The sequence below is a fragment of the Canis lupus genome, chromosome 32 (genome assembly GCF_011100685.1).
Source record: "Canis lupus familiaris isolate Mischka breed German Shepherd chromosome 32, alternate assembly UU_Cfam_GSD_1.0, whole genome shotgun sequence".
Taxonomy (NCBI): Eukaryota; Metazoa; Chordata; class Mammalia; order Carnivora; family Canidae; genus Canis; species Canis lupus.
The window spans coordinates 2,496,733-2,520,757 of NC_049253.1; the positions used below are offsets into that span (position 1 = coordinate 2,496,733).

The following is a 24,025-nucleotide window of genomic DNA, read 5'->3' on the forward strand; positions in this document are numbered from 1 at the left end:
TACATTCTATCTTACAATTTAACAAATTTAATATAATGTATTAAGTGTAAGTTGATAATGGATATGAAATAGTTTTTTTCCCCTTTGCTTAAACTATTTCTCTATGCTAAATTATTGGCAAAAACTATTTCCAGAAAATTATTTCTTTATAATAACTATTTATATAATTGCTAGTACAATATGACTATTTGAATTTGATAATAATACTGAGAGTGATGTATATTCCTGTATATTATAAATCACATTATATCGAATATAGAAATACATATTCCATCAAACTTTAGTTTGAAAAAATTTCATATACATTCGTACTAACAGTCCCAAATTGCCTAACTTTTTGACAATTTTAAGACAGAGACCAGTGGATTTGGACATATTCCACTTCCACAAGCATTCAGGTGACTTGTAGGGATCCCTAACCTTCCTAATGTGAGCCACAATGGTTATACCTGAGGAAACTGTTAACTAAGCATTGTAAACTCAACAAAACTATTTTTCAAAGATGAGGCTGAATAAAGGCATTTACATTTCATAAAAAAAAAATCTGGGAGAGTTTACCATGAATAGACTTGCATTAAAAGAACTTTTAAAAGATGGGCTTCATGATGAATGAGAATCATTCATTCAATAAATATATACTGAGCCAGGCACACTTCTAGATGCTGGAGATAGTGAAGAGAATAGATGAGAAAATCTTGTCCTCCTGGAGCTGACATTTTATAGCTAAAGTTACAAAGCAACATAAATAAGCAAATACATCTATATCTACATATGTATCTATTATCTATATCTATATATATCTATATAGATATATAGATATATATAGATATATAGATATATATATAAAGGTCTAACAGCATGCTGTTAGACCTTTACCAACTAGATCTTTGGTGGAGGGTGGGGGGGGGGGGTGGAGAGCCTGCATCTGCTCATTTGCCAATTTCCTGGTGTAAATGCTACCTCCATGTCAAATTTCAAACTGCTGACTCTGTCATGAGGATATGACACGGAGACATATACAATTTTCGTGCTGAGTCTGTGTGAGCTGATTTGAGCATACCAGTGATGATCAGATCATAAATGCTAGGGAGAAAAATTAGCAGGAAAAGATGGATAGATTTAGCGGTTGCAATTTGAAAGGAAATGGTTAGAGAAAACTTCACTGAGAAGATACAATTTGAGTAAAGAACTGAAGGAAGTGAGAAAGAGAGCCATGTACCAACTTTGGAGAAAACCATTTTAGGCAGAAAGAATAGTAAGAGCAAAACCCTGAAGCAGGAGTTGGAAATGACAAGGAGGATGGAGATGTTTTAACAGAGTGAGAGGCTCAGGGAGTTATACGCAGGGTATACAAGATTGTAAGAATTTTGGCTTATGATAACATTGGAAGTCATTAAAGGGTTCTGACCTGAGGAAGGACATGATCTAAATTATATGCTAATGGCCTCAGTCTGGCTTCTCGGCTAAAAAGGAGTAAACCAAGCTAATAAAATGTTGATGGTAGTAAAAATAATAATGTCTGCAATCTGGGATTCACAACAACAACTTAACATCCAAAACAAGGAGCCTCGGTGTCCACCGAAAGATGAATGGATAAAGAAGATGTGGTCTATGTATACAATGGAATATTCCTCAGCCATTAGAAATGACAAATACCCACCATTTGCTTCAACGTGGATGGAACTGGAGGGTATTATGCTGAGTGAAGTAAGTCAGTCGGAGAAGGACAAACATTATATGTTTTCATTCATTTGGGGAATATAAATAATAGTGAAAGGGAATATAAGGGAAGGGAGAAGAAGTGTGTGGGAAGTAGCAGAAAGGGAGACAGAACGTAAAGACTCCTAACTCTGGGAAACGAATTAGGGGTGGTGGAAAGGGAGGAGGGCGGGGGGTGGGGGTGAATGGGTGATGGGCACTGAGGGGGGCACTTGACGGGATGAGCACTGGGCGTTATTCTGTATGTTGGCAAATTGAACACCAATAAAAAATAAATTTATTATTAAAAACAAAACAAAACAAACAAACAAACAAAAACATCCAAAACAAGAACGGCTCCTCAGCCAAAGGAGAGTGGGCATGATTGCAGATAAAATACTTCATACTTTTTGACTGAAGTGTGAAGATATTGATTAATATTAGCACTTGTTTAGCACATATGCTTAAATTTCTGGAGAAGCTCCTGGAAGAACAGAAATCAAACACACACATTTCAAACCAGGAGTAGGTAGAGAAAAGAAGGAAACTGACAATAAAGACAATAAAAAACAGAGTAAAAAAAGAAGAAATCGAACAAGTGGGACAGATATAAAGCACAAATAATACAGCTGAAATTAATCCATGTACACTGATAATCAAATTAAGTGTATGTAGATTCACCTTGTTAACTAAAAGACAAATACTGGGAAAATAGATTAAAAAGAAAATTAAGTGACAAGTTGTTTTTTATTTTTTTTTAATTTTTTTTAAGATTTTATTTATTTATTCATGATAGACACAGAGACAGAGAGAGAGACAGACACAGGCAGAGGGAGAAGCAGGCTCCATGCAGGGAGCCCGACGTGGGACTTGATCCCGGGTCTCCAGGATCACGCCCTGGGCTGAAAGCGGCGCTAAACTGCTGAGCCACCCGGGCTGCCCGACAAGTTTTTTAAACGAATTTATAATGTAAAGACATGGAGAGAAGAAAGAACAAATATAAACATGAGGTAATTTAATTTTTAAATAGTAACCCCCCAAAAGCTGGTTAGCTATGTTAGCATTAAGGTAAGCACAGAATGATAAAACTTTCAATTAATATATAAATATATTTGTAAATATAAATGTGTATGTATGTATATATATCCTTAAATAACATAGCTTTAAAATACAGAGGTGATAATTAATGGAAAAGCAAGGAAATATTTACAATCCTCTATCAGAGTGAAGAATTACGCACACCTCCTTTGATAACATCAAGTAGTACACCCCATTACTGCTCCTGCCTCCAGAAAAAGATCAAAACAGTAAGAACATAGATTTGAACAGCATAGTTGATAAAGTTGAGCTAATAGATATACTTTAACTGGAGAATATTTGTTTTTGTAGTTCACAAGGAATATTATATCCAGTCATAAAGTGATCCTCACAAATTTAAAGTACTTGTTTCCAGCAGACCCATGCTTCCAGAACAACCTGCAATTACAATGAATATCAGCAAATAAGAAACAGCAGAGAAAATGGAAAGGAATTAGAGAAATATGGGAGTGGGAGTGGAGAAAGGATTGGTGCTGTGTAGATTCTGACATCCATTCAGAGTACTATAGTGAACTATCTGGAGAAGGTTTTGTTTCCTTTCTATTTTTACTTATGACAGAATAATTGATTGCAGTTGCCTTCCCCCCAAAACATTTGGTATGTTAAGTTCTTTTTCAATGATTTTATGAAGGCTCTGGCTTTACTTGAGCTGGGGTAGTGAATATTCTGATGAGAGAGTGAAGCCAGATAGCATAGAGATCACCTTTACACTCCAATTTAAGCCTCCAGGGGTCGGCCCCTAGCAAGACTGAGAAGTCAGCCAAGTCTGTCCCTGAGCCTGATACCACTTATTTCTCAGATCTTTATGGCTTTTCCTACTTCTGTCTTCAGCACTTCCTTTCCCCAGGCACTCTGGGATCTTTAGTTAGTGAGGAAAATAATGATAAAGTAATTGATGACATTGTATTAAGGATTTAAGTGGCCTCTCCTAAGGCCACTTTTAAAATGTAGATTTTTAAAAGGGGTGAACTACAGCACAGCCAAATTAAGGAACATTGACATGTGAGAGGCTAGTGGGAAAGACTGGGGATTGTGTCTATGGAAGGGGATGCTGAATTGCTAACCTCCAATCACATGGTGGGCACCTCTAGTGGGCTGATAATGTATGTCTGGGCTGGTTCCTCATTTTCTCATGGATGTTAGAAGTTTGGCAAAAAGACAATGTGTGGCAATCTTAGCAGGAGGAGGAAGAAACATGGGAGGAAGAGAGTGAGATATATATAGCTCTTTTATTTGTTGAGAGTATAGCTGCTGAGAATTCATAAAACTTTGAAAGACCTCCCTTCTCTCTTCTACTTTACAACTGTCTTAGGGGCAAAATGTTACAGGAAATGGTCTAAGTCTAAAGATATGATGGATCTTAGGCCCAGAGTGAATTCATTCTTCTGAGGGAGAATGTGAATTGTTAATATTCATTTGGTCATGCTGTGCTGGTCATCAATAGCGTTAAAATGCTTAATGGCAGAAACCTCTATTTATACGCCACTTGCCTTCTCTAAAACTCTTTCTGTACACTTAGTCTCAGGAAGTCTGAGGACAGGTCAAAACTAGTTCATGGTGAATTTGAGACAAGTCTTGTCCACATAAATAAAACACACACATCCCTTTATCTGACTTCACTATGACTGAAATTAGTATTGCCACTTTTGAAGAACATATTGTCTAAACTACATGTTCTTTGGTTCTTTAAGGACTATGGCTTGTAGCTAATAAATTCTGCAACTAATGGACAACACCTTAGGTCTGTATTTTTTTTCTTCCTCATGAAGAGTCATATTTTATGCCATGTCAGTTTCTTATGTTGCTTTGAGGCTCTTTCAAATGTGCTCATGTAATTCAGCAGCTAAATAAGTAAAACTGTTATTGCATTGCTAATTCTAATTTTCCAATTAAATAAGGAAACACATTTTTTTGGTTCCACATAAGGAAAAATTTACACTTTTGCAATGATTAGTATAATGATTAAAACTTATGTGCTATGCACCATCCTTCTAGTTTTCCAAGAAACATTCTATGTTACCTTCAATTTTCTCACATTCTTTTCAATTTTCCTGATAGTTTAAATAGAGAAAATATACTATTATTCATAAGTGGTAATAATTAAATAAAAGAACTTGATTAAAAATATTTCTATTAATTATGTATTTTTCATTACCATATCCATGACCTTTTCTTAGATCACATGCTCTTTATTTAATCTCTCCTCCTAGGAAAAAAGGTAAGATAAGGTAAGGTCTCCCTTACCCCAGTTAGTTAGGAAGTCCTATTATTGTTCTGGTTTGCCTGGGACTCCAGTTTTATCACTGAATGCTCTCAGTCCGGGGAAACCAGACTGAATGGTTGGTCACCCTAACTCCCAATCACCCTCCAGCTGATTTCTCTTCTCTCCTTCACATCAAACTTTCTCCACTGAGTACTCCACACTCCTCTTCTCCATGTACTAACTCTTTAATTTACTCCTGAACTTATTACAACTATGCCTCTGCCTCGATGGCTCCACATTCCCCTAGAGTTTATAAGAGTCTCCAGTGACCTTCACCTTTCATCAAAAGAGACTCGCCAGTCCTTACTTCAGTGGACTGTGCTGCTGGATTTTATACTGCTGATCACACCCTCCCCAACAGTCTTTATTCCCAAGATTTAAACAGTAGTCCCCCCTTATTCATAGGGAAAGTGTTCCAAAACCAACAGTGGATGCCTAAGCTTGCAGATTGTACCAAGCCCTACATTTTTTAATGCATACATCCCTATGATAAAATTTAGCTTATAAATTAGGAACAGGAAAAAATGAACAACAATAATAAAATAGAATAATTATAATATGCTGTAAAGAAGTTATGTGAATGGGGTCTCTCTCTCTAAACATCTTATTGTACTGTACTCACCCTTCTTGTGATGATGTGAGATGACAAAATGCCTAATGATGAGATGAAGTGGGGTGAATGACAGAGGCATTGTGATATAGTGTTAGGCTACTATTGACCTCATGACTGTATGTCAGGAGGATCATCTGCTTCCTGACCATGGTTGACTGCTGGTATCTGAAACTATGGAAAACAAAACCACAAATAAGGGGGGACTGCTGTATAATATCACAGCTTCTTAGTCTCTGACACTGATCTTTTTGACTCTTATTAATGAGATCATCTCTCTCTACTTGTTTTCTGAAAGATGACTTCCTTAACATTCTACACTCAGTCTTTTTCCCTTATCATTCTATAAACCCTTTTCCTAGCTGATCTTACATACTTTCATGCTTTGAACCCTGCCTTCAATAGAACAGTAACTTCTAACAAAAACTATACTTGGTATCCAGACTTTTATGGTGAGCCAACTACCTGTTAAACATCTGCACCTGTATGACTCAGATGCACTTCAATAGTTTAGCATTTTTTTAAAGATTTTATTTATTTATTCATAGAGACACAACTAGAGAGAGAGAGGCAAAGACACAGACAGAGGGAGAAGCAGGCTCCATGCAAGGAGTCCGACGCGGGACTCGATCCCAGGTCTCCAAGGTCACACCCTGGGCTGCAGGCAGTGCTAAACCGCTGCACCACCGGGGCTGCCCTAGTTTAGCATTTTTAATATGGCCTCTAATTACCTTCACTAGGGTCTTCTTGCTCTCTCTCTCTTTTTTTTTCTTTTTAGATTTATTTATTTATTTATTTGAAAGAGAGAGAGAGAGAGAGAGAATCTCAAGCAGACTCCACATTGAGTGTGGAGCCTGATGCAGGGCTTGATCTCACCAGCCTGAGATCATGACCTGAGCTGAAACCAAGAGCTGGATGCTTAATCAACTGTGCCACCTAGGTGCCCCCCTCTCCTCTTTCTTTGTTGTTGGAATAATGAACTATTATTCACCTATGCCAAACATCTTAATGTTTCCTTGATTATATTCTTTCACTTCCACTGATCCAGTTAGTAAGTTGTTCAATTTTACCTCCTAAATAGTTCTTAAATTGGTCCTTTCTTCTCCATTCTTATCATTTCCTGGTTTTAAGAAATTTCCTTTTGTCTGAAATATCACTGCTACAACCTCCCAAATCATCACATTGCTCCAGCCTTGCCTTCAAAATCTGTCCTGCTTAATAGAACTTAATGGTTTCAGGTACAGGGCACACAGTACAGTGTTTCCAATGACATTACTTACATAAAACCATGTAGACATCTTTACTGCTATATTTACCACATAGCAAAGTATCTATCTATTAATCAGCAGCCCCTACCAAGACAGTAAACTCTTAAGAAAGAACCCATGCTTTATTTACTTTTGCATCCCTAGTGCCTGCCTCTGTGCCGGGCATGGCATGTGGCCAAAACAGTTACTGAGTAGGTAGGTAAGTGCTCAGCGCAGTCATCAACTATGTGCTTTCTGGGCTTCTTTTACTATACTTTCCCCACCCTCTCTTCTAAAGGGATGAGGCTTAAGATTCCATCTACATACTGCCAAAAATACTTCACATATAGTACATGCTTAATAACTAGTTACAGAATGAATCAAAGAGAAGGAAGGAAGGAAGGAAGGAAGGAAGGAAGGAAGGAAGGAAGGAAGGAAAAAGAGAAAGAAAGAAAGAAGAAAGAAAGAAAGAAAGAAAGAAAGAAAGAAAGAAAGAAAGAAAGAAAGAAAGAAAGGAAAAGAAAGAAAGGAAGAAAGAAAAAAGAAAAGGAGACAAGGTGTTTAAACTCTCAGGGCAACTGCATACAATGAATTAGTGTTTCGAGACACAATCACAGATACAATGTAGAAGTAGTTTAAAAGCTCAAAAAATTCAAAATATACTTTCTTTTAAGCCTTAAGATTGGTTAGAAACTATATTCCCATCAAAATGGGCAATTCATTAAATATTTTACACATGTTGAATTCTTATTAATTGTGCTCAACTGTAATGTGTTTAATTTTTTATACCCCTTAAAAATGGTTTAACCTTAAGAGCACTGAAGACATTTTATATTTTGTATAATTTTAGAGGAGGATGTAGTAGGGCTTTGCATATAAAACTCAGAGATTTATCTAGCACATTTTAAAATGGCATAACAAAATATTTTGCCAGTTTTAAAGAATTATACTTCAGAAATCAAACCTTAAAAACCAATTTTATCATAATATTTTGAAATGAAAAAAATTGGAAGAGAATTATATACTGTTTGTAATCTTCAAGTGCATAATGTTTAAGCTACTAACTTGGTTTTAATGTAGCTACAATTCTCAAGTATATTTCATAAAACTTAATGAAAACTTAAGCACAACTTCTATGTTAATTTTTGTTGAGTTAAAAAGAGGAGTCCAAAATATTGTCAAAAATATGGGGGTCTTTTTTTTTCTTTCAGTTTTTATACTCTTTTACGGTAACATAATGGTCTTTCTGGTATTCTTAGCACATTAACTAGTGTGATGAACATTACTATTATTTGCTTGATGCTTAGTCTTTACAGAAAAGAATGCAGTTTTCAATATTTTTTTCCATCTTTGTATTTTACTAAAAGGTCAAAGATGCACAGAATAAAAAATATGTATCAAGATCTCTCCTTTCACTTTTATGAGAAATCAATCCATAGTATAAGAAAGATAGAATCCTATCATATTTTGAATGGAAAATAAGATAAATGTAGATCATTTTAATTTTAAATTTCATTAATATTATAACAACCAGTTGTTTTATATAATACAATTCATTCACAAAGTCAACTATCCTCAAATAATTGTTTTCAATAAGGGCAACAGTTTTATACAATAAGAAACTAATACCATTTAAATGCAGCACGATGGACTTCATATACGTCCCAGAAGTGTTCAATGAATTCTGAAACTTAATTTAAATCCTTATATTTGTGTATGAATAAGTATGCTTGTATATATTCATAGCTTTCCATATTTAGTAGTGTTGATTTTCAGAGTTTCAAAAATATGAGAGAAAATGAGTTTGCACATTTGACTTACAAAAATATCTGAACTTGCTACTTATGAGATCTTTAATTCTTGAAAATTTGTGGGAGTATTTATTTTCATTAAAACAAATTCACTTTGATTTCATATTTAAATGAACTAAAGTCTTAGATTAGTAGTAGTTTTCTAAGGTAGATAGTTTCTGGAAAGTTAATTAAACAAGATGGCTTCTACTCTATAGCTTTATATATACATAGAAAAATCAGGATCCTGCCACGCTCAATCTTTTAGTAGTCATTTTTCCTTGATTCAGTGAGAAATAGCCCAATATCTCAAATATAGCTGATAATAGCCAATTCATCCCAGTTTACCTAAGACTTTCCAAATAAAATGAATATCCCATGTCCCAGGAAATCCTTCAGCCCGAGAAAAACTGACATACCTGGTAAACCTACAAAGAGAGGACCTAAACTTTGAAACTTCGAGATAAAAAGGGCCTTACCTTAACATCATTGGTGTTCATTCTTGTTCCTTCCTTTCCCACAAAAATATCATCGATATCCACAAGAATGTACCTGTCCAAGGACAGTGTCAGCCTCTTTCCTGACAAGAAGGAAACAGCATCTATGAAGATGAGCTTGTGCAACCAAAAGTTTAAGTTGTTGCCAAAAAAAACTCTTTGAATTCCATCATGAAGCCCCAAGTCGTGTATGACAGTGGCATAAAAAGCACCTTTAAAGATGGGAGGAGAAAGGTTCTCTGGGGTCTTTACTTTGGCGAATATTACTGGTTGGTAGGCTGAGTGATTAATCTGGAAAACTGTCCAGTCAGTTCCAGGTAAAGAACCTTTTTCAAGTTTGGAAGATTTGGTCACATGAAGCAATGGAGAATGAGGATTAATACAACAATCTTTTACTGCCAGGTTTCCATATATGGAAAAAGGGAAACCTTTCAACTGAAAGCTCTGTAGACTCTTCTCACTAGTTTTGTGGAATCCAATGACACCCACACCATATTCCACACAGTATTTATCTAAAAGGCTTCGGTTCCAGGAGTCCATATTTATATACTTTAATATATTCTCATAAATAATGAGAATATATTTGCCTTTAGTTTTTTCTATAAGTGCTGGGAGATCCCCCTTTCCAGGAGCAATTTCAATGTGATACTGGAATCTGCTGGATTCTAGAATCATAATTATGTCTTGACCAAGCGATGAGTATTGGCTCTCCACAAACACCAGAACTGTGGGGTCTGTCCTCGAGGTGTCAGAAAGCTTCATTGTCTTGACTTCCATAAGTCTGTATGGTAGGTGTTGGAAGTCCCCACAGTCCACTTCTGACATCATCTCAGAGGGTTCATTTTCTTGTTTGTAGCCACTGTATAGGTAGTAGGCAGAAATAATAATGCTCACCATACAAAATGTGGCAAGCAGAATAACCGTCCTTTGAAAGTGTCTGTGAAGCTTCATGATAAAACTCATGTTGTATATACTTTCCTCAGACTGTTCCAATAGAAGCACCATAAAAAAAAAAAGAAGAAGAAAAGAAAAGACGGGGTTCAGCTACTTGTCCAGTCTCAGTCAATAGTTTATGTCACCATTGCAGCGCATTTGTGTCACTTGATCAGGGCTCACAGAAAATGCAGTCTGAAAAGTAGAATGAAATAGAACAGAATATCAAACATTCATTCTGTGGCATTAAAGGGAGCAAGCTTTTTCCTGCTGACTGGCACAAGTGGCAACCTGTTAGGCAGATGAACTGGTGTATGGTCTGTAAGAAAACCTCTGTTTCCTCCTCCCAGATCTGGATGAGGACATGGGGGGGGGGGGATAGAAACGGGAAGAGAGCTCCATTTATTAGAGGCTCTCTGTCCTTCATTTGGAAAATACATTGGGCTAACAAAGAAATTTCCTGTTATTTACTGAGCTTTGCATCAAACCTTATAGATACCACAGACCTAAGACCACACAGAGAGGTCACCTGAGCCATACACTGCCACGTCATGTAATGCATACATGATACATATGTGTTTAACTACATATACTGAAAATTCATGAAAGTTTGGACATATTTCATTAGGTGCTACAGTTAAGACACTAGTTTCTGCTTTTTGGAAAAGAGCTCAGTAATTACATGAAAAAGTACTATAAAAGTGTCTTTTAAAAACAATAACAATAACAAACTTCATGAAACACCTTGTCATGCTGTAATTTCAAACCTCTTTCAAATTTTACTAATCTTAGAAAAAATTAGTAGCTTTTAAAAAACAATAAGAAAGAAACTCGAGTGCTTCTTAGAGCAGAAGTTTATAAGAGTCTTAAGGTCCTGGCACTCTTCAGGAGTATGGAAAAATGAAGTATAAAAAATTGGAGTATAAAAAAATTAATAAAGATCATCTTATTGTCCACAAGGCAGACTGAAAGGGTTCACTGCACCACTGTCTCTCACTAATTGTGTCACTTTGGCCTTAGGACCTTCTAAGTAAAATGATAAGGTTAGAATAAATCACCAAGAACATTCTGGTGATCTTCACCTAAAATTCTGTGATATTCATCTGTGAAATAAGCAATGAACAATATTTTGAGTAATATATGCTTATCTTTACAAATAATACATTCTGGTGTACAATTGCAGTATATTTACAGAATAGGATACTCATGAATAGGACATTTTTCCTGTAAATTATATATTATAATTATTCATTCAAACATAGGGCATCTATGTCATTCATTCATCAATATTTATGAGGTAACTATCTTCTATTTTTTAAAAAAAGAATGTAAATGGTCAACAGAGTGAACATATTTAAGAGGCCCAATATTATGAAGCAGAGACAGTGACTAGCATGACAATAATAAATCGTTGTTGATTAGAGATAAATGGCTCTCATGAGATGAGATAAGAGACCATGGCAAATGGGGAAGCCTGCAATGTCCCAGCGGGATGCAGAATTTGGGAAGAGCCTTTAAGGATGAGGGAGTATAAGTAGGCATATGAGATAGAGGGAATTTATAGAGGCAGGAGTGAGCACAATATTGGGCAAGGAACACTCTGATGAAGAATGGAAAGCAAGGGTATGAAATATCCTAAACATAAATTTTACAAAGTATGGGTACCTTAGATTATGGAGAGATTTGATAGCGTAGAAGTTCATGGTTGAGAAAACCAATAGGGAGCCATTATACTTTCCTGATTTAGGGAATAATGTGGTAAGGGTGAGATTTTTCAGGAAAATGAACTAATCAATAACGTGGAAGATAGCCTAGAGCACCATTAAAAGAATCAAGGCTGGCAAGCCAATGCAGGCTGATTTCTCATAATCCAATCATAAACTGTTAGTGATCATAGGTCAGGGAGAATGTGGGAAGTGACAAGTCTGAGGGACGCTGCAAAGAAAGGAGGAAGAGAACTTAGTATGGCATGGGGGTCTGTGGTATACCACCACCCTGTCAAGTGAAAAGGCATCAAGTGACCTGGCATCCTTGAAAATAAATCTAACATAAACGGTAACATTCTACTCTTTTAAACAATCTAGCATAGATGTAGGTGTTATTTAAGCAAATCAAAATTACTGGGACAACTGAGAATTTCCATTGTAATTGTAGTTATTTCATTTTGAAAGGTAATTGCACTTTAAAAGTTATGTACATGTTTATGAATAATATAATATTCTGGAGTATAATGGCAGGATATAAAATCTCATATCTTTCTATGTCTCTGTTTCAATTTTAGCTGTGAAGTGTTTTTGACTGGATACAAAATGTATTACCACATTTTGCATTTCAGAGAGCAGTGTTTCATGGTTTGTTCATATTGTCAGAAATGAAAGGCAATGTAACTCAAATTAATCTTATCTGTGATGAGGCAAAGTGGTGAGGAGTACTTGCTCTCACTATTTAGGATGGATATTAGCTACCTTCTCCATTAGCAGGTATGAAATACTGAAAGTCCTCTCTTTTCTATTAAACTCTTCAATTTTCCTCCTGAAGCCAAGGGAATTCCAGCGTATATCTCTGAGGGTAGGATTTGGTCGAAGACATTTAAATGGATACATTAAGATTCCCTAGGTTTTCTTCAAACCTTCTTTTGACAGCACACTTCTCTGTAGCCAAATTTAGTCTCTGGTATAGATTCTCAAAAGTTAATATTCTTAGTGCAACCTCATCCACCACCAACTCCTTCCCATTCTCTGTATGTCTATTAGCTCCAAAAATGTCAGAATGGACTGAACTGATGCAGTCACTCCTTCTGCATGGGATGGCACTATAGCAACTTCTCCCGAGCCCTTCACCGGTGGGGATCACTAGGAAGACAGGTACATGTGGAGAATGAAGCTCCTCTACACAGTTCCCTGGTGAAAACTTCTCATATGGAGCTAACCTTCTAAAGTTGGTAAGACCAACAGTTACACATGGCCACTGCAGAAATGATATCTTCTTTGTAATTCATGACACTATTGTAGGTAAGATTTTAAGGTCAGTCTGTCAGTCTCTCTTATCTAACTGTAAACTCTAAGAGGCTAGAGAGAAGCCCTCTATCATTAAGTCCCTAGTGCCAGGCATACAGTAAGCACCCAATGACTACTTGTGGAATTAGTAAATTACAATGGCATATTAACCTTACAAGTTAATTTGACACTTCCACTTTATTCTAATGTCATAACTTATTTTTGAGGTTATATATCACTGTTAATATGATTATAATTACCTATACATTAGCTGGATTTAATGTCTCTGTTTTACTTAATACTAGGAAAATATAATCATACCATACTAACATAGGATAAAAGAAGCCACTATGGTAGTAGATATTAAATCTTCACCCACAAAGATACCTATCAATTAATTATTCTGGGATCTGTCATCAGGTGTTGTGCTGAATACCCAGTTTGGGGTAAGTGCTACATCAGGTGCAGAGGACATCACAGAAGTAATATTAAGAGTGATCCTTGCTTGCAGAAGCATGGTCTCTGTTGGGGGAAATGACTTGTGAAACAACAGCCAACACTATGTTGTACGTAATAGTGGTTTATGTGGTACAGACTATGTTTGTCACAAGTTTCAAAACAAAGATTAACAATGAATAAAAGGTTAATGAAAAAAAAAGTTCATGAAATTTAGGGAAACAGTTTCTAAGAGACATGGTGCTTGATGGGGACATGAGACAATGGGAAAGATTTGGATATGAGAGTGGGATGAAAGTGTTGGCAAAAATACCTGGCAAGGTTGAAGAAATGAAATGGTTACAGTATGTTTATCTGAGAGTGAGACTAATATGATACTATGTGTTGGGTTGAAAATGGAAATGATATTTCATTCAAGGAGTCCTGCAGATTAATGAATGTCCTTGGAAGTGATTGTGAAGCACAAAAGTATAGACTTGGAAATAGCACTAGATGAATCCAAACAGAAGAGAGACAATAAAAATCATGTTTGCAGATGATTAGGGCAGCAGAGGCACCCAGACTGGACGAAGAGCAGTCATATGAACAGAGAAAGTATATGCTACATTGTACAGGTGGAATCAGGACCGTCCCAGCTAAGGGGCTGCTTCACAATCCAGGTGAGGAATGGTGTGAGTCCAGACTAAGGTGGTTATTAGGGAGAATGAAAATGGAGATACAGGGGAAAAACAAAAAGGAAGTGATTATTGATATGCTTCAGGCTTGGGGGCTAGAAGAATAAAAGTGCCAGTGATAGAAACACGCCAGCTTAGAGTGGAAATTGGCTTGAGCTAATGATGTTCATCTAAGGTTCAGATAGGTGACTGAATGATGCAGAAGGAGATAGCAAAATGACAATGTTCTGTAAAATAGCTGGATGTTGACAAATAAAAAGGCAAGGAAACATTTGAAATAAATGGGTCATTAGCAAATCTGGATATGCTACACACACTTAATTCCTCAAGAAAGCCTTTTCTGACCAAGTCTACTCCTCCTCCTTTAGATCATGTTGTAATCTAATTATAATTACATTTTATTTCAGGCTTTTATCACAACTCTTGCTAAATATTATTAGCAACATGATTTGTTTAATGTCTCTTTCTTGTTAGATTGAAGTTTCCAAGGGTATAGAGTTTGTGTCATTCCCAGGAAACTTTCAGACAAGAAACAGGATAAAAACATTTTTAAAGGCCAACAAGAGCAACAGGCAAACACTTGGGTATAGTGATGATTATATTCTTGAAGTGCTCTCACAAATATACATTGAAAATTACAGACTTTGCATGGTCTGCTAGGTTCTCTGAATGACTGACAAACAGATACACTGGCCTGCATATCACAGAGTTCCAAGGACACAACTGTCTTTAGTATAAGTATAGAGCTGACAGCTGTGCTTACATTTGGATACCTATGATGAGGGATAAGCTGAATGACCAAGGAAGTGCAAATTAAATTATAAAGTCAATAAACCATGTAGGTATTTGGGAACAGTCAGAGTAGATACAGGTAAGGTGCAAGGTTGGGATGGTTATAAACGTCACCACTTCATCAGGATTTCCTAGAAGGCACAGTGAAGGAGGTAACATCATATGGGAAGGTAGAGTAACAACAAGAGCAACACACATATATTAGCAAACACTTTTGACATGCCATCATGGTATTGGGCCTTTTAAAAGCAGTAGCCTGCCCAAGATACCACAGCTCATAGTGGTTGAAATGAAATTGGAACTCGACAGCCTGCAGTGAAGATACAACGCACCCAAGGCAGCAACTGCAACACACACTTTTCATGCTAGGAACATGTTGATAGCGATTATCTTTAGATGCTGCAGTTTCTGCATATGAAAATGGGTGATACTTGTGGTACTTATTACTAGGGTTTTAATGAGGATTATGAGATAAACTATAAAGAGCTCTTAGAAAGTGGCACATAGAATGTATATACTATACGTTACCTGACATGATGATAATGATGAAGATGATATAACCAACATAGGAAATGGGAAATATCCTGAAGACGGCCAATAAAAATTCACTAAGAGTTTTAAAGGGACAGGTACAAGCATTCCAGTGTAAGCAGAGTTGTGGGAAGTGAAGGAACTCCACCTTTGATGCAGGAAGTTAAAGTCAGAGCAGAGGAAGAGACTCAATCAGAGGCATAATCCAGCATCATGTCCATCCCTGGGCTTCTTCTCATTCCTCCCCATTATCCTAGATCAGATCACACACTCACTGGCTTTCACTACCATCTATGCTTCAGTAAATTCCAAATGTCTATTTGTAAGTCCAACCTCCTTCCTCTGAGCTCTAGGATTGCAAATTGAACTATCAACTTGATATAATAACAACTCACAGTAATTGTGTTCTTAATATATGCCAGCCACTGTTGAGCTCCACTGGATTCATATCACAAGAAAACTCAACCTGTCTTAAATGGAATGTATGGTCTATTTTGTAAAACTCTTCATCTTCCCACGACCATATAGTGGTTCATCCTTGACACCTTCTTTTTCCTCACTTGTGCTTATTTAAATAAACCCAAGTCCTCTCATTTCCATTTCCCAAAACTCCCCTCCCCTGTTCAGCACACTGCTCTTTCCTAGGCAACATCCCTCTCACTTGAACTACTGCAAAAATTAGCTTCATCATAAACACTCTGGGCTCCTTTTCTACTTTTCTCAGTCCAGCATCAAAGTGCAAATCAGATTGTTTCTTCCCAGCAGAAAACATATCAATGGCTGCCTATTTCACTTACTCATTAAAATGCAAATTCCTATACAGGCCCTACAAGATTCACTGTGAGGAATGCTTCTCACTCTTACATCTCAGGCCTGATTCAATGGTGTGTTCCCCTTTAAGTTCCAAGCAAATGAGTTCTTTTTCTGTTCGCCAAAAGCAATAACCTCTTTTCTGACTCAGGGTCTCCTCAAATGCTGTCCTCTTTGGAAGGACTTCCAAATTTTCTCTGGAAGTTTTCTCCCATTTCTTCACCTGTCTTCATCCTCTAAATCCTACAGCTCTAAGCATAAAGGTTCCTGCCTCACAAAAGCCTCCTTTGATTCCCCAGATCTGTTGGGTCTCTCTTTTTATACACTCTCACATCACCATCTACTTTACCTCTGCAGCACATTCCATAGTTATAATTAGTCATGTGGTTTTCTGTGTAATATTTCTGTGATTGGAAGCATCTGTAAGTACCTGCCTTGTTCACCTCTATATTCTTGATATCAATACAGTGCTTGAACTAAGAACATCCCATTGTTAAATGAGTGAAAAGAGAGCCTGTACTAAATTTTGCAAATAGCAGCTGTCTTCACAAAGTAGGACAGTCATTAAGTCAGACCATCTTCTGAGAATGGATATCTCCACTAGTCACACTGGTCTCAAATAATAGTGAGAGTAACAATATAAACACTGTGAATGGCAATGACCACCGTGACCGCAGACACAGTGAGGCACATCCAGAATGTACCTTTCACTGAATCTTACTCAAATGCCTATTTATCCCATTCTGATATTTTTCAGAATTTGGCATGCCTAGAGTTGTTTTGTAATCCATCTATGTTTTTAAAAAGGAAAACATCTGTTTTCCACCAATGAAGCATTAGCCATTATTTAATTATATACCACTAACAAAAGGCAGAAGAGAAATTATATTTTGGAATCATAAACCATTCCATATACATAGTAAAGAACTGAATATATACAAATATTCATTTTGTAAAATATGGCAATATCTGTAAGGGGAAGCACCTACTTGTCACTGTAACCTATCTTTTCTCTTCCACTAACACCCACCATCATCCCAAAGGAAAAATCAATTTCTAAATGAAATAGAATCACGTTGAAGTTGGCAGTACAAGAAATGTTGAAAAAAAGATTGCCATCTGGAAAATGAGTATTAATAACTAAAGAACTTCAGGTTCTAACATAAATGAAAGATATTTAAAAGATCTTGACAACATTCCCCTTTCACAAAATTAACTTTATTTTATAGTGTTGAAAAATGCATTGGGAGGCTTCAAATACATTACATGAATTTGCTAAAAGTAATTTAGTAGTATTAAAAATTGACAACGAACATGCTCTTCTTTGGGAAGAAATGTGTGAAATTGTGTCATGTTAATTGAACCCTGCTGTGGTAGGCAAGTCAGACGCTGATTTGCGTGGAGTATGACCAAGAATATATTGTCTCTAGAACAGTGGTTTTCTTTAGGATGGATGGGCAAATAGCTGCACTTGGGGGCGCTGGCTTTGTTTGATACATCCAATTTCTATTGCAATTTTCTCTCCTTCTTTATATTTAGAAATTATCAAGGAAACAATCCTCCCCCCTCCCCACCTCTCTCAGTGTTATGCCACCCAGTGAGGCAAGACAAGAAAACTACTCTACTACTGCTTTGTTTGTTCTGCCTGTATGATTTAAAGGAGGAAATGTCTCCCAAATCCCCTTAAATTGAGCTACAACATATGTACGCATCATGTATGCCTAATAGCAGGGCATGTGACTACTGCCAATGCAGCTTTCGGGATCTAACATGACCTATGTCATTTTTTATTCTTCTTCAGAGTCATGGGAACAACAGTATTAACCTAATCTCTCTCTGTTTGCCTAGACCATAAGTGAAATTTCAGATCAGTGTTTGGCTAATGTTTTAGGGCAGGTTATATGAATCAGAGAAGCAGAGGCAGCCAATCTGCAGAGAGGATTATGTAAAATGAGCAGAGAGGAGCAATGAAGAAATATGATAGGGAGTCCTAGGAAGTCTGAGGTCTCGGTTTGATTACTCTCTATCCTATGAATGCATCAACAAAGAAGTTAGACAAATTCTTCCTCTGTTACCTTAGGCATCTTTTTGAACAAGTGACAGTCAATCCAATCGAGATATCATGAGAGAAGAAACAAATCACCTAAACTAGACTGTATATACTTCCTTAGGGAAGGCACCACAGATAACGGTCTTGGGCACTGGTATAAGCCTGACCTGATACTAGGTGATGAGTAAATATCTCTTGAATGAATAAATGATCATTTCGTATGTGGAAGTACATAAGGATGGAAATGATGGAAACGACTGAAGTGGTATGTGAATTGCCTCTGTTGTACCAAGAGGCATATCAAGCACAAATACTTGAAAACCGAGAAAGACACAATGTAATATGGTGGTTAAAGGCATGTGCATTGGGAGCCGGACTCAAACTGAATCCCATCTTTACCACTTAGAAGTATATGATCTTAGAAAGGTAAGTAGCCTCTCATTGCCTCAGTTTCCTCAATTGTCAATGGAAATTGAGGAATGGAAATAATGGAAATAATATTTTCAATGGAAATAATTAAAGCATCTACCTCAAATAATCTTTTTGAAGATTATGTGAGCTAAAAATTAATATATGAGCACTTGGAACAGTGCCTGGTACAAAGTAACCACTCTATGAGTGTTAACTTTTATTTTAAAAACTTTTGCATGTGGGCAGCCCCCGTTGGCTCAGTGGTTTAGCGCTGCCTTCGGCCCAGGGTGGGATCCTGGAGACCCGGGATCGAGTCCCGCGTCGGGCTCCCTGCATGGAGCCTGCTTCTCCCTCTGCCTGTGTCTCTGCCTCTCTCTATATATGCCTCTCATGCATAAATAAATAAAATATTAAAAAAAAATAAAAACTTTTGCATCTATTCCCAAGTATCTAGAAAACAGTACCAATCAACAAGTTTTGTATTATTCCCTAACTGTTTTCATGTCTATTTGTCCTATCTCTCAGAACAATTTCTACAATGCTGAACAACAAAGAAGATAGGAAAGGATCGCTGAGATTGTCATTTTCCAGGGAAGGGACCAAGGAAGGCCCAGAGCTAGCAAGGGAGTTGCCCAAGAGTACATCTCTCATGACAGAACCAGGTCTAAAATTCATATCTAACTTCATGTTATTCTCAAATATTGTAACCAAAGAAAAGAATTAAAAATGAAGTGTATGTAAAATGATACCTATCACTGAGATGCAGTTTAGCAATAGATAATCAAGAGTTATAGCCCTCAGTAATTTGTGGAAATTTTTGTGAAATAATCTGTTATACACATTAATTGTAGAAAAACCCAAATGTTTCTCTAGTTATGGAACTTACATACAATTGATGAAGAATGTTTAGAGTAACACGAAGGTCACTGTGACATCCGAGAACCTAAGAATATAGTTTTTATAAAAACAGACAAAAAACCCAATTGATTTTCTACAACTAATTATTGTGTACTGTAAGAAAAAAATCAGTTATAAAACAATTTTGAGCACTGTTCAGGCTAATTATCATTATGATTGTAAGCTGTTACTTTTGTGGCCTAGTAGCATCCTCTAATCTGGACAGGTGTTTAGAATTCATGCATGTCCGTGTGAATGCTTATCTTCAAAGCCACAGCACAGGAAAAACAAACTTCCACTGTTTTTTCCTATTGTCTAACCTGTTAAGCAATTATAAATCCAAGACATTCATTTAGTTGAGAATATGTTTTTATTACAATCCTATTTCTCTGGTTTTATAGTGGATGCACATCACAAAGTATTTAAATATGGCTTTCTTTGAATATATTATATACCTCAACAAATACATATTTAGGTTTAAAAGTTGGCACTAATCACTAAAGAACAGTTGCGACTCAACCAGGTTTCAAGGAAGTCATATAAGATTCCCTGAATTGAAAGAAAAGCCAGTTGACCACTGAATATTTAGATTTTAGCTCATAATAACTTCTTCAGTATTGAACTGAATATATATCCTATCTGGTCCAGAAAAATGAACCTCAAATGCCTGGCTATCTCTCCCATTCTATTTTTTTTTTTCAATAAACCTTTCAGTTACACCACAAATTAAGACTTGCTGTAATCTTCTGAAATAATACTTTCCTCAAGAAAATGTACTAAAAGAGAAGGTATACCATAACTCCACTGAAGTAAATGATAACAAATCTCTCTAGAAAGATATAAAAGTTTTGTTTTATCTGAAACCTAAGAAGCTTTCATTCTAAAAACTATGAAGAAATTAACTCATGTAACCAGTTTAATAGTAATATTTACTATACAAAGAGAAACACCTTCTATTTCACCACTAGGACCATAAAGAAAAACAATAAAAATATGAGAGATAGTAGATACTGTGTTAACTGGAGAAAGAAAGAGCGAGAGAGCAAGCTTCTGTTAGGGCAAATCTCTTGACATGTTCAGTACTATTTTTCAAAAGAGTCTCTTTCAAATTTATTTTTGAAATCTCCTCAAATACAATATTAATAGGAAGCTATAGTAGAAGAAAAAGGGAAAAATGCCCTTCAGCTATCAGATGTTTGAGAGTTTGTGCTCCTTGTCATTCTGCTCTGTGGTGAACAGCATTGTTCAATAGTTGATAATATGATATTTTCTAAGGACAAAGAAAAGAGCTGGAGATCAGTTTCACATGTATCTCAATATTTGATTTTTATTTTAATCTACTATGAAGATGTAGCTATTTACATTATTTAGGAGTGATTTCCTTAAAACTCTTCCCAGATTATATATGTTGCTGTACTTCAATGTATTTATAAAGAATATGAATTAAATTTCAACTTTAAATGGGTCTGAAACTTAAAGAGTTTCCAGATATTAGAAGAACTAGTTGGAAGATGATCTAGGTAAACCTCTTAAAGAATGTTAACTTGGTTCTTTTGAGGAAAAAAATAAAAAGTGGACATATTAAATGGAAGATACATGTACTTGCCTTTAATTTAAAGCTTCTATATTCAATACATAGGCTGAATATTTCTTTCCAAGTTGCATGTAATTTTGTGAACTGTGTAATCTCAAATAGTATCTATAAAATGAATTGCATCAAGACAATAGAAAGATTTGTTGAGAATCATTATTGTATAGACAGACGGGTAGTTATAGTCTAAATCTGTAAGGTTGCTTACAAATTTCTAGTCCATCAAGCAAAAGACATGTGTTCTGTTTAACAAATCTGCTGCAGAATAATCACAACTTGTTGGTGGAGATCTTCAACAATTATATGGGATCATCTCCTCGATACTTCAATTTTATTTAAGAGAAGCTTTAAAATTACCCCAGAATATTTCTGTGTCTCACTGAATTTAATTAAAATCGTTCCATTTCTTCTACCAGAATAAAACCAGGCGCTTGTTCAATCCTGAAATTCGTAGATTAATTGAAAACAAAGTTGCTCTCTCTTACTGAAAGCCCTGACGTTTATGAGTGAGCTATTAAATGGATAGTGTAAGTACACAGATGCGCTTACCTGGAATCAAAGTCGAAGGCGCGGAAAATGCTTGAGGAAGTTTCAGCAGATCCAAGAGACACCGAAACAGCAGCATCCACCACCACAGGCTCGGGCTTTTCGGCTTCACAAGTGGCAGCAGTGCCAGTTCTGGCCCAGTCCCCTTGTGTTATGTAACATCTTCTTGCTATCAGCCGCCAAACTGCTACCAGGCTGGCGAGGCACTAGAGGGCAAGAGTGTCACATGCAAGGCCCGTGGCCAAGGGACGGGCTGAGGTACCACTTCGGGCGGACGGATGCTGACTAAGCCGGTAAATAACCCGAGGCCTGAACGCAACAGCGAGCTTGTAACGTCCCTCAAAGAATATTTTAAATGCCAATTTTCGGACTAGCTGAAGAGTTAACCGGTTAATGAATATGCATAAGCAAATACGCACACCACGCAAAACTTTCGGGATTAGATCTCTAAACCTGCAGTCATCCAGGAGGCTGGTTTTTTTTTTTTTTTTTTTTTTTTCCATTGTCTAAAAAAAACTTATTTAAGACATTAGAGGAAAGGCTAATCAGGTAATAACGCGCGGCGGTTTCAGGGCCCCCGCGAGCCCCGCCCCCCGCCCCCCAGCGCCGCCTCCGGGGCCGCCCTCCCCGCCGCCCTCCCCGCCGCCGGGGGCGCTCTGGGGCGAGGAGCGTCCGTCCGTCCGTCCGTCCGTGCGTCCGTCCTCGGCGCCGGTTACCTGCGGCCGCAGCCGTCCGCGGGGCCTCCTTCCCGGGGTCCGCGGCCTCCGCCACGGTCCGGGGGGCGACTCGGGCCGGAGCGCGGGCGGGGCGGGCGGGGCGGGCGCGCCGGGGACTCGGGGACTCGGGGACTCGGGGACTCGGGGACTCGTGCGCTCGCTCCCACGCGCCCCGCGGCCCCGGGACCCGCCCGGCTCCCCGCTCCCCGCTCCCCGCTCCCCGCTCCTCGCCCGCGCGCGCCCGCTCCGTGCCCCGGGGTGGGGTGGGGCGGGGTGGGGGGAGGGCGGGGGCGCCCTGCGCGGGCGGGGCGGGGCGGGGGCGCCCTCCGGGGGTGGGGCGGGGGGCGCTTGGGTCGGGCCGCCCGGCGGGGGAGGGGTGGGTGGGGGCGGGGCGGGGCTCCTGGGTCCGGGCGCCTCGCGCGGGCGGGGGTGGGGGGCGCCTCCCTGCGGGGGGGGGGGGTCCCGACGGCCGCTGCCCGCAGAGGGTGGAGGCCGCCAAGGGTGACACTGGTCGCGCCGCCTGGGAAGCGGGTGCGAGTCCCTGCGGCGGCTCCGGGGAGGTGGGGCGCGCGGGCCGCGACCCCGGGGGCCCTGCTCGGCTGGCGGCGGTCCGGGCTGTGCGGCGGGGCTGCCCGTGGCCGGCTGTCCGGGAGGCCCTGCGTTCCATCCAGTTCCTGAAGACGAGTGGAGGACTTGAAGCGACGTGGGTTTTTTTTTTTTTTTGGGGGGGGGGGTGAGCCACAAGGTGTCAGGTTACACTCCTTCAAAACTTTAGTTTGCTTAGGAGCCTCAATCCAATGACTTCCGAAAAATCTTATCTTGATCCATTACCGTAGCATAGGTGCGAGTTTAATAAGTGGGGGGTGGGGTCTTCTAACGGTGATGGTAGGGCTACCTGTGGTCTGTCCCAGCTGCTCAGCTCGGCTGTTCCTCTTGGAGGACCCCGCCGCACTGCCTCATCTTTTTAGCCCCTTTGCTAACAGGTCAACAGCGACTCTGGCTCCCTGGGTGACCCACGATGCAGACCGCACCATTGAGGGTATTTTGTGCTCCTGGTAGCTGGGATTAGAATTTACAGAAAAGAATGTGACCCAGCCTGGCCAATTAGAGACAAAAAAGGCACCCTTCTAGGACTTTCTGGCCACCTCCTCCCACCCACCACCCCCCTTAAGGAAGTGCACACTCTTCTTCTATGGGACTTTGCAGAATGATGTGTGACCTTGGAACCTCTTGTGTCACCACCTGAAGTTTGAGAATGAAGCTGATGCCCAGGGAGGCGTGCCTGGGAGTTAGAGAAAAGTTAAGCCCAGATGGGGATACTTGAACTCAGAATCCAGCTATGGGTGAAACAAGATCTTGCCTTGTTTTTCAGCTTTCAAATAGGAGTCAACATTTTGCTTTGAGGCAGCTTGAGTTGAG

General features: G+C 38.5%; 1 protein-coding gene across 3 annotated transcripts in view; it reads right to left on the reverse strand.

The window, feature by feature from the left end:
• The window catches only part of NDST3 (N-deacetylase and N-sulfotransferase 3), a 171,526-nt gene extending 149,133 nt beyond the window's left edge, over positions 1–22,393 (reverse strand). The window contains exons 1-3 of one of the 3 annotated variants that reach the window (XM_038581775.1): positions 21,894–22,393; positions 9,416–10,331; positions 9,186–9,286 (exon numbers count right to left, since the gene is read on the reverse strand). In XM_038581775.1, the coding sequence (XP_038437703.1) occupies positions 9,186–9,286; positions 9,416–10,208 (894 nt within the window). In that variant the 5' untranslated portion in view covers positions 10,209–10,331; positions 21,894–22,393. Of the gene's footprint in view, positions 1–9,185; positions 10,332–21,893 lie in introns of all 3 variants that reach the window. The other 2 variants (XM_038581773.1, XM_038581774.1) reach the window with 2 other exon arrangements.
• Positions 22,394–24,025: the final 1,632 nt, after the last annotated feature.